General features: G+C 32.5%; 1 protein-coding gene across 1 annotated transcript; it reads left to right on the top strand.

Moving 5' to 3' along the window:
* The first annotated feature begins 8,343 nt into the window (after window positions 1–8,343).
* On the top strand, window positions 8,344–9,087 carry LOC147403814 (small ribosomal subunit protein uS9). The gene has a single exon (XM_086439547.1). It carries the CDS (start codon window positions 8,441–8,443, stop codon window positions 8,885–8,887), a length of 447 nt encoding a protein of 148 aa, XP_086295673.1. The 5' UTR covers window positions 8,344–8,440; the 3' UTR covers window positions 8,888–9,087.
* Window positions 9,088–12,272: the final 3,185 nt, after the last annotated feature.

Below are 12,272 nucleotides of genomic sequence, written 5' to 3'. Positions count from 1 at the left end.
TTGAAGCCTAGAGATTAGTCTTGAGCTAATTGAAGTAAACATTGGTTCATGGCCAGTAAAAAAACTGATTGTTATTGGGAGTGTTTTTCTGAGAAATGACAGGGGGAACAATAAAAAACAGGGCTCCGTCGTTCTGCAATACTTAAAATTTGCCCAGGAAGATAAACCAAATTTTCATGCGACAAACATTGATCGATATTACTTAGATCAATAGATGTCCATATTTTGATTTGTTGGATCATGTTCTTGAAAAATACTATGTTTTTCTTTCATAAAATCATACTGGGTTGTCTGTGTGCGAAATAATGGTTTAACCCTTGCTTAGTTTAGTCTCAGTTATGTCGTGCCTTTTTAGGATGTATTGCTAAGCAGGAGTCTTTCTCCGATTATTGCGCATAATTTTAAAAAACGGTTATAGTGGTGTCCTTGTATAACAAACCGTTATTATACTGTTCAAATAGATATCGTAATCGACAAATAACGACAATGCTTGCTTGCAGTTAAGCTGTCATAATTATCCCTTTAAATTTTGGTTTTATGGTATGTTTTTATACTGGTAAAATAATATCGTAATCGACAAAATAACAGCAATGCTTGCTTACCGTTAAACCGTTATAATCATCCTTTTAAAATTCGGTTTCAAGGTATGTCTCATTATCCTATAGTCCCTGGCATCATGTTGCAAACCAACTTCTTCGTTTCTTCAAGGCACGTATCCACTAATAGCATACCATTATTATACTGTTAAAACAGTGTTGTACTCAACAAAATAATCTACAGTTAAATTGTAATAGTTATCATTTTAAAATTTTATTTTATGATATGTTTCATTATCCTACACTCCCCGACGTCCTATTGCAAACCTAACTTCTTCATTTCTTCAAGGCACGTGTCCCACTAAATTCGAAGCAATTGAGGAGAAATGCATTAAACATAATTGCAAACAAGAGGTATATAATATTTTATTTACTTACTATAAAATTACAAATCATTTAAAAAAATTCCACAAATTTTCAAAGTTTGCCTTGTGATCCTAACTCTTGCCAAGGGTATGCACGTGCATTGCATTTGTCCCTAAGTAACAACATTCTTACTTTCCTTTTTTGAGATAATAAAATTTGAGAGATCTACCGAGCGGACCTAAATGTCGTATTTTTATTACAAAAACTCCCCTTTACTTTATCAAGTTTGTTACTTAACAAATCTTGGAATGAAATCCACATCATGATAAATGATTAAATACCTATAATATCCTTAGTTCAATATATTCTATGTGAAAACATGGTCAAGATATAATAAGCATTTAATTGAAACTTGGAGGGTATTACAAGTATTTAATATTTTCAAAAGATGTGAGTTCCACCCAAGATTTGATAACTAAGATTTTCCCTACTAAATAAGGAAAGTCTCCTCACTAAGTAAGGAAAGTTTCCTCATCGCATCAATTTGTGACTCCAAAAACATAATCTGAAGCCAGGGGATTGTAGACAATAAAATTCTAAGATATTCAAAAAAATATTAATTTTTAATATTAAATTTTAATTTTAAAATTAAGAGTTTTGATAGACGTCCATTATCAACATCTTTGATCAAGCTTAAAAGAGATTTTTTCTTATATTCTAATTTTTCAAATCCAAGTTTTTCAATGAAACCTATACGGCTATGGTGTTGGATTGCTAAAGTGGTAAGCCATGTGGCTCTAGGAATCCTTAGTAGGATTAGAAATCTTACTTAGTTAGGCTAGCATGGTTTATAAGATAAGGTTTGTTGAGGAACAAACTTAATAAAGTAAGGGAGTTTTTGTAATAAAATTGTAACAAATAGGTTTTTCTCGTAAATCTCTTATAAAAAATTTACAAATAAAAAAAAATCTATTAACAGAGGAAATATGTACAATAATTACATTACTTTTGTAGCCAACATGATTGATAGTAACAAATTGGGTTTATAAAACCATCCATCATGCTTCATCAACAAATTAAGTATATCAGAATTTTATATAAAATTTTCATATAATCATTCAATATTGATAGATTCCTATAGAAATCCAAATTTCTCCTTATTGGTTCTCTCCAATCTATCCAAAATCATAATACATTCATAAGATCAGGCGAGCAATTTTACCTTATCTCCAAAGCAATTTAAATTGATGACTGTATCTCAAATCCAAAATCAATTGTTTCCTGAAAAATATATCTGTAATCACAAACAGTCAAATATTTCTTCAAAGTTCTATGAAATCATTTTAACCCAATCCCAAAGTGTAATAATATCTCACAACTTTGATCAAGAAAGTGAGATTGTATATTCCAAATTAAAAATCTAAAAGATCATTTCATCTCACTAATGGGGAGCATCCTTTTAGGCTTTCAAATATGTTAAACCTATCAATAATCTACAAATCCCTTACACCTATTGGGATTATCAAAATGCATGAAAATTTGTTATTCTCATACAAAATTTCAAATGATCTCATTCTTGATTTCTTCAATTTTGTCAAAAATTCAATAATCAAATCCCATGTTGGATATATTCACAATAGTGATAATATTTTGGAGTCATTATTGATATCATCAAATTCCTCAGTTTGAAAATTTATTCAATAATAATAATTTTAAAGTTGAAGAAACGAACTATCAAAATATGTTTTACTTTGCCCGTATCAATTGTCCATGGATTCTCAAATGAAATTATTCAAAAGAATTGTTGTATTGTTTTCTTACCTTATTTCGAAACACTTACGTAAAATGGTGGGACAAATATGATTAAAGTAAAGTAATTACTGAATCGCCTTAAAAAAATTTATTTCCATCAGAATTTTCAAAGTTGATGAATGCCTTAATAAAATCACATGCCTAAGCTACAGTTTCCCATACAACAATTCCAGCATCATCGCCTACAACAATTTTTCTCCAAGACCTTGCACTAACTATCAAACAAATGCAAAAAAATCTCAAATGAACTACAACATCTCAAAGTTTCAATCTCTACCAGAGGATCGATAGCAACACAGTCTTATTCAGATTCTCATCAAAGTATCACGAAGACGAAGAACACTTCACTTATGATATATACCATATTTAATGTATGTCCAAAAAATTTGTATGTAAAAAGTATGTATGTGAAAGTTTGTTAAAAAACAAAAAATAAAAAAGAGGTTACGCGATAAATGGTGTTACTGTTCACTCGTGCGATAGTAAAAAACCGTCACAAAGTCACGTGATGAATAGTGTTACTATTCATAAATAGTAATGTGTATATTTCGAATTTCAAAAGAATTCAATTTTTTTGAAATTTGAGAATCTTCTGGATTTCAAATGATTTTCAATCCTCTTACCAAAATCTTTTATAAATAGATGGAACCATTTTTGAGAGAAAACATAGAGAAATAATTATCATCTTCACCTACTTCTCTTTCCTTCATCCCTTCTTTCTTCACTTGTTTTCATAATTCAGTTCCCATCTTTCACGTAAACCTCTGTCTCATCATGCCATCATACTCTTTTAAAAATGAAATAATCCCAATTTAGCAAAGATCATGTAAATCTGTATCAAAGTCAAGTTTCAAAATTTACCCAGAAAAGTCTATAATTTTACTTCAAAAGTTCAAAAGAATGTATATTTTAAATTTTATATACAACTTTCTTTGTATTTTGTAATCAATTTTTATTGTCAAAAATACAAAGTACTATATCGAAAAATAGCTAAAAGGCAATCAGGTCTGTCCTGATTTTAAAGGTAGTAACCCTAAGCAAGAAATTATGCTAGGAACCTAAGAATTTGCTTTTATACGGATAGAATATCAATATTTCATATTTAGATTTCATATTTTATTTTCTCTTAACTGTTTTAAAATTTGTTCGTTAAAACAAGTTAATTTTAAAAAATTTAGATTTAAGTTTGAGGCTTCCTAGTCGGGTAATAAAACTCACAGATATCATTACTATAAGAATAGTAGTAAAACCTTGACCAGTCACTAGAAAGAATAAATTTAAAATTCAACTTGTTTAAATGGAAATTATTTTAAAAGAAAACTACTAATGGGCAATATTTCTTCATCAAATCCGATTAAAATAATTTCAATCAAACAAAATGATGAAATTTCATATGAGAATATTAAACAATCAATAAAAAATTGAATAGATTTCAAAAGTCCCTACACATGAAATTTATAAAGATAAATGAAAATTAATAAATGACTATCTAATAAATACAATAAAATAATCTATGTCAATTTCTACAAAAATGAAAAATATTTATTTACTTCCACAAAATTTATTAGAAAACTTCAAAATAAAAAATATAATTATATCCATTTGGGTTTTATCCAAGTAGCAATAGTACCATTTACTAGAACATGCCTCAATACTTCTGCTTTGGCCCATGTTAGAAATTGAAAACACATAAAATTTTCAGATCATTTAATATGAATGATTCAGGCACCTTACATGATGGTCCTTATATTTCAATTGCTTTCCAAATTTCTCTGTCTCCTTGACAAATCCAACTATTTCAAAATCTTTAACTTTAGGTGTTCAAACTAAAGGATTTAATATGCCAAACGTTGAAAACATCACCATAATTTATAGAATTTACTATAAATTTATGATGCATTTAATTTCAAATGTAACATATCAAAGTCAAATAAAAAAATTAACTACACTGTTTCTAACAAATTTTAGAAATACTGTAATAACTCAAAAACAAATTCAATGGGATACCATTGATCCTAATAGCTCTTGAAAAATATAATAAGTACAAGAATCTCTCCCAAAAGAAGATGATCAAATAGAAAGTATTATTGAACATTCTTGACTAACACGTTTTTTCTGCTCTTAAGGATTTATGTATCTTAGTAAGAGTGTATATCAAAATGACACCCTTATTGATGGATTTCTATTTTAGATAGTTAGACAGTTCATATCTATTGATCTTGTTTTGTATTTTATTATATTTTTGCATCGTAGTAACCAATGGACAATGTACATATCAATTTAAGTTTTCTAAAAATATGGATTTATTAAATTTATAAGATTATGTGAGGATCAACTTCTTTAAATAAGTCATAGTGGTATTATTTAGATAGTTGTTATTGCCACAACAACTTTTACTTATGCCATATTTATTCCTATGTAAATCACCAAAGAATTGCACATAGTTGGTGCGACGTTAGTGATTTTTTTTTTAAAGGTTCTCGGGGTTAAGGCAGATCCAAACCAACTACAACCTCACGTACATCATACCTCTACTATCCTAATCAAGGTTTGACAAAAGATCACTAGAAAATGAGTTATAGTCAAGCTCTTTGCAGCCCACAATTGCTTGAATAGAGGTGATCAAATCAGTAGCCCTGTTGGCTTTTCTAAAAAGTGAAAGGACACATCTGGAAGCTAAGAAGAGATCTTCTAATTGCCAAAATCAAATGATGAACTTGCCAAGAAATGCTTCATTTCTCGTTGGAGATGTTAATAGCCACTAAGGAGTCAGATTGCACCAGAATCCTTCTACAATCGAAAGCAGTCGCTAAAAGGAGCCCTTCTAAAACACCTTGGAGCTCATGATGGATGACCAATTTAGGGGTGTCACACTTTACAACAACCACCTTGACCATACCTGTGTGGTCTTGAATAATAGCACCATACCCTCCTCTCTTTGAGGAGAAATCCCCAAAAGTTGGCATGTCAATAGTAACTCTCTTTATTTGACTTAATTTACTTTCACTGTGATAAGCATGTGAATGGTAAAGAAAGTTTACATTCACTGTTTTAGCAGCTTGATATTTTACTTGCATGATATGTTACTTTACTCACGGTGTTAAGTTCATTTAAATTAGTAGTTACCCATAGTTGATAAAAATAATAAAAATAAAAATGGGAAATCTATTGCCACACTAACTTTTGCTAACGCCAACTCAATTCATACGTAGATCACCAAAGAATTTGCACACATTTGGATTGGCGTTAGTGAAAGCTAGTGTGGCAATAAAAGATTTTATTTATTATTTTTCTCAATAATAATCATTATTAGCTTGATAACCAGTGCGAGTTTCTAAAATTTTCACGTTTGGAAGCACAACTAACAAGAGTAGATAACTCGTTGACTTTCTAATTCATTTGTCATTAGTGTAATCCAACTTCACCATGAAGGGTGAAAGTTGCGAACATTTGTGTGATGGCTCGAGGAACAAGTCCATTGCAACAGGTACTCTCCCTCGCCCTTCTTCCCCGAATCTGCCACACTCATCTCTCATGTTATTCTTCATCCCCAATCTTAATCGTCTCTCTCGTTATTTTTCTTTATCAAACCTAGTTACAATCCATGCCCATATATCTTCTGGTCACCTCTCTCTCTTTGTTTTTCCTTTTTTGGGATTTAAAACAAGGACTTCTTCTTCTTCCTATTTTCAAAACCCAAAAATGAATATAAGAACAAAAATCAAACAACTGTTAAAAGATCTGATGGGAAAAATCACTCCGACGAGACGAAAAACAAACTTCAACAAAAAAAGACGGTGTTAAGGTGGCATTCGAAAATTTGACTTTGAGAGATGATTGGATGATTCATGATTTAAGGTTCAATTATAAGCATGATGACAAAGTTGGGGTTTGGAAATAATCCAGCACTAGAAAACATTGGAAAAAAGATCGATAAAGTTAGAAAAACATCGGATAAAAAAAAAAAAAATTACATTGTAAAATATGTAAAAAAAAACATGTATTTCAGATACTATATGTTAAAATAACATTTAAAAATACTACAAATAAAAATAATTTGAATTTTCAAAAAATTCATTGATTAATCGTGTTTTTTTTTTTTTTAATTAAAGATTTTTTGAAAACTTTGCAATGTTCTGGAAAATTTGTGATTTAATTGACAACATTTAAACTCGTGATTTAATATAATAGTGACTTTTAAAAAAACACGTAAAATTTTGTCAATATGATTAAGCAATTGGAGTGGAACCCTAATACTTGGTTTTTTTTTCCTCTCTCGATGGAGGTGATGAAATTGAAGTTCCAACTCTAGTAAAGCAACTAAACACCAAAGTTAAAAAAATAACTTTAGTTGTTGAACTTGTGAGAGTTAAACTCCTGGAAGTCTAATTCTCACCCTCAACTAATGTTTTCAAACACACCCTAGTAAACAGACTCTTCTATATATGAAAAACACTTTCCTTATTAACTTAGTAATATTTTAAGTCGTATTAAAGGTTATTTTACTAGAATGGATTACCACATTGGCAATCCAACACCACAACACTATAGATTTCACTAAAAATCATATCACACCCCCCACCCCCACCCCAACCCCAACACACACACACACACACACATATATATATATATATATCAATTCTTTTCGAGCTTCATCAAAGGTTTTGAAAATGAACAACTATTGAACTTCCATGCAACTCACAAATTTAAAACCAAATTCAACAATGAAAAATAAGTATATATTTTTGGATGCTACAAGGTGAGTCCAAGGACTTTTAGTGAGGCTAGTTAGATTGTTTATAAATATCATGGTTGGTTTGGAGCATGATAGACAACAAGAAGAGAAGGTTGGATAACAACTTAAATAGGGTTTAAAACGGGCCGGATATGTGTCTACCCATATCCATATTCAGATTTTTAATTAGAGTCCAAATCCAGACCCGACTCGGATCCTATTAGCTCAAATCATATTCGATTGAATTAATTGATTTTGAATAATTTCAAACAATTACAAAATAATTTATTAAAAATTATAATTTAAATGCAATTTAAACTCAATACCTCTCCCCTATTGAAAAGGGGCTTCTTTGACCACTACACCTAATACATACTTGTTGATAAATGATAGTCTAAAAAATATAAAAATATAATATATAACATACAAAATAGTATATCATCCGGATATAGGGATGAACCTGTATCCGACTCAGGTCAAGGGAAATCAACCCATATTCTAATTCGGATATACTTCAAGAAATCAAATCCGTTAAAAATCGAATTCAGATCACTCATATTGTGGATAAAATTTGACCCATTTTAAGCCCTAAACTCAACGATACTAATTTTCATCAAGTGCCATTTTGGTAATTTTCAGTGAGTCTCTCAAAAAAAATCGTCAAAGGGCATGTGTGTGACCTCAAGACGGTACTTCATATGCCACATCCTGACGTGAAAGTGTGTAAGAACCATAGATGCTTTTTAAATCATATCTCGGGGAAAGCATCTATGGTTCTACATATTTAAGGTCAAGACGTGCGATATGAGGTACAATCTGAAGGTCACTTCAGCATTGTTCTTTTAAGTTCTTTCTCAAAACCCTAGAAACTAGAAACTAGAAACTACTTTATAAACAACGTCGAACACAAATACACAAACCCCTTTCCATTCGTTTCTCTGTAAGATCTCTCTCTCTCTGATCCGTTAGGGGTCTTGATCGATCAGGAGACATGAACCAGCCAATCACGACCTCCATTGAATCAGTCCAATGCTTCGGGCGCAAGAAAACAGCAGTAGCAGTGACGCACTGCAAGCGCGGCAGAGGTTTGATCAAGATCAATGGCTGCCCAATCGAGCTCATCGAACCAGAGATCCTTCGTTACAAAGCCTATGAACCAATTCTCCTTCTCGGTCGCCATCGATTCGCTGGTGTCGACATGAGGATTAGGGTTCGTGGTGGTGGTCACACTTCACAGATCTACGCCATTCGTCAAAGCATCGCGAAGGCTCTCGTGGCTTACTACCAGAAATACGTGGACGAACAATCGAAGAAGGAGATTAAGGACATTCTCGTCAGGTACGATCGGACTCTCCTTGTTGCAGATCCGAGGCGATGCGAGCCCAAGAAGTTTGGTGGTCGTGGAGCTCGCGCTCGTTTTCAGAAATCCTACCGTTAAGAGGTTTTTAATTCTTTTTAGAGATTAGAGACAAATTGCTTGTTTTTTTTTTATATTTTTTTTTTAAAGTTTTCTGAGAAATTTAGATTAAGATTGAGATTAGGGTTTTGAGTTTGATTGAAAGTAAACTGCTAAGTTTCTTCGTTTCAAGAACTATCAGAGTTTTGAATTTGATGGTTTAATGGATTTTTATTATGTCATTGTTTGGAATTCTATCTATGGTTTTTAAATATTGGACAAAACTCAGGACAATTTTTAGAATGAGTGATTTACCAAAACATGTACTAAAGATTGAAAAATTACCAAAATGGCACACTCTTCATTTTAATGTTGCAATTGGTAATTTAACCTTTTCGGAATTAATATATTTTCGTTAAAGTGGGGAAAAAATTCATTGTTTTGTAAAACATAACTTTTTTTTTTAACCCTTTTACTGAAATAGTGAAATAAAACAGGGAAAGTATCTACTGTTTATAGAATAAGAAAACTTTTTACTGTTTTGGTAAAATATTTTAATTCCTAAAATGTTATTTTACCGTTTTCAGAATTAAAATGAACAGTATGTTATTTTGGTAAATTTTCAATTTTGCTTCTCCGTTTTGGGACTTTGCTCTCTTAGAATCATGTATGAACTGGTCTTGGTTAATGATATTTTGGGGTTATAGTATCTATTAATCCATTTTGTAAAGGAAGCACAAATATTACTTAAATCTAAGCATATATTTATTAGATTCATCTGATGTTTTGGACGTCTTGTTCTCGTTGAAGATGGGATGATTCGATCTAGTCATCTTGGTTTTGGTGGGTGCTGGGACAAACAGAAAAACTGAGATTCAAAATCATGATTCACACTTTGTTTTATTAATTGTTTCGTTTAGATTATTTATGCCTTGGCTTAGTACTTGGGTAATTGGTTGTGTGTCTTGAGATTTTATGGTTCTACATGCTATTTTTCTTGAGAACTTGTTAGTCTATAGTGAATAAAATTTTATTGGTTATTTCCTTGAGATTCTCATTACATCTTAGTGGGAAAATGATTCACAAAAGAAATAAATGATGCATAATGAAAAAACACAAAAACATACCGTTTAGGGAATATTGGTTGCTCATGGTGCAGAATTTTCTACCCTTTAAGACATTCTTCCTGCCTCTTTGGTGCATATGTTTGTATTTACGTTTTCTAAGAAAAAAATTGGCTCTTGAATGGCATGGATATACAATGTTAGAATTCTCCTCTGATTACTTAGAAACACAAACCATTGGGAAGTTGGGGTTTTGGTAGCATTAATAATACATTTGGCCTCCCTCTAATCTATACACCGCGTGATGATTGGATTGTCTATCATGCTCTGATTTCTAGGATCCACGGTTTGGCCCAAGATATATGACCCGACCATCATCCCCGAACCCAAAGTTGAATAAGAAGGTTAAAAATTAATTTATTTTAGGATTCTCTAATGCATTTGGATTTTGGAGTAATGAGTTGCAATTCTGACTTGTAGTTTATATTTGTGGGATTTTAGCAAGTCGACATATGTACTCTAAAATAGAGTTGATAACAGAAGTCGGTCTTCCAATTGCACTGATTTCCTGTTTGTTAAAAGTTCTACTTAAGCCAAGATCCCACGGCCACCCGACCTCTAGAAAATTTGAAGCAGGAAATAGATAGGACTTTCTTCGTTTGAAAAGGGGTACACTTCTGGGAACTCCTCCACAAGAGGATAATGACCACACCAAATATCTTCTTAAAATCTCACTCTATTTCTTCTTCCCCAAATATTCTAATTGACCTCTCTCACCATTGGTGGGGCCTTAATGATTTTAATGGGGGAAATAAATTGAGTGGTCAAAAGAGAAAGAAGAGAGAATGAAGTTGTTTAGAGATAATTAGAGATAGAAGAAATGAGATGAAATAATGCAATTAATTGAACTTTAAATGGCTACCACAATGCCTTGGTTTGTCCACGATTTTTTGCATGGCCACATGACAATCTCTAAAGGCCACCCCAAAACCCCAAGTTTTCTTTCCTTCTAAGCGCACCCTATTTCTTACATGCCAAAGAGAACAATTCTACAAGAAAAAAGGGATTTTCCTTCCGGAGCAACTATTTGGAAATCCCAAGTAGCCCCTTACGCACCCCAACCTTAAAAAAATTACTGATTTTTGGTAGGATGCAAGAGAGAACTTTTGATGTGCAAGTCTCCCAAAGTTGCGTTCGTTTTCTTCTTGCCTTCAACCAAAAGACACAGTAAGAACATTATGAGAGGAAGGGGCAATGGCATGTGTCATCCAAACAAAACAATTACAAACCCTATACTTGCAGTTTAATACCCATCTTTACTTGCCCTAACCCCCTCTCCCATTCCTTATATTTGCATCCACACTTTCTTTACCCTACAATTCTCCATCTAATGGCATCTCATAACCATCCATCTCTACCTTAATTTTTTTGTTGGTATAGGAATTTATTGATAAAGTGGTCGGGAAGACCAACTAAAGGTTGCAAAGGAACTAAACTAGGGAAAAGGAATATAACATATCCTATCCTATCCCATCTAGCAACAAAATCATCGGAAAACACTTTCCTAAACTCAACAAACACCTTACACCATTAAAATAAATAAGAAAGGATCGAAAAAGACACAAATGAGGCTTCCACTCCCCTTCTTAAAAAACATCTACTATTTTGCTCCTTCTAGATCCCCCAATAGATTGCAAATAGAGCAAATCTCCAAAGCACTTTCTTAGCATCCACAAAAGAGATTCCCCATTCTCGCCCAGATTGAAACAAAGCCGAAATTGAAGTAGGAAGACAACCCTCCACTTCGAATACGCCAAGGAAAAAATTCATAGTGGTGAAGCAAATGATCAATAGACTCTTCACCTCAAAGGCAAAGCAAGCAAACGTTGGGCCTTCACACACCTCTTATCATGAGTTGATCCATGGTCTGAGACTTCCTTAGTACGACACACCAAATGAATAAGGCCACCTCAATGGAACTTTTTGGCCCCACACGTCATTCATTGGGAAGCTAGCACTTGAAGCTACTAACAACTCATAGAACGAGCCTATAGAGAAAATCCCAGAACTACGGTCATATCTCGTCTTGTTTGTAATTCTAGCCCCATCAAGACATTGTAACAGTCATGCCACCTCTTCCAACTAACATTCCTTCTAAAACCTAGATCCTAACCTCATATTTCCCTATCAACGTTCCAAAAAGAATACACCGGTAAAGCCCTTCTTCGTAGAAAGTAAAGCTAGATGAGGGAACGTCTCCAATAAAGAATTCTTGATGCACCAAATATCTTCCCAAAAATGAACTCTCCCCCCAAACCTACCACAAATCTGATTCTCTTCTTGAATTCCGGGGGAACTTTAAG

Source organism: Akebia trifoliata, chromosome 4 (assembly GCF_017979445.1).
Source record: "Akebia trifoliata isolate Shusen 1 chromosome 4, ASM1797944v1, whole genome shotgun sequence".
NCBI classification, from domain to species: Eukaryota; Viridiplantae; Streptophyta; class Magnoliopsida; order Ranunculales; family Lardizabalaceae; genus Akebia; species Akebia trifoliata.
This window is presented reverse-complemented; position numbering and strand designations above follow the sequence as displayed.

Coding starts and splice junctions, on each gene's coding strand:
- LOC147403814 (XM_086439547.1), top strand. CDS start 8,441: ATGAACCAGCCAATCACGACCTCCATTGAATCAGTCCAATGCTTCGGG.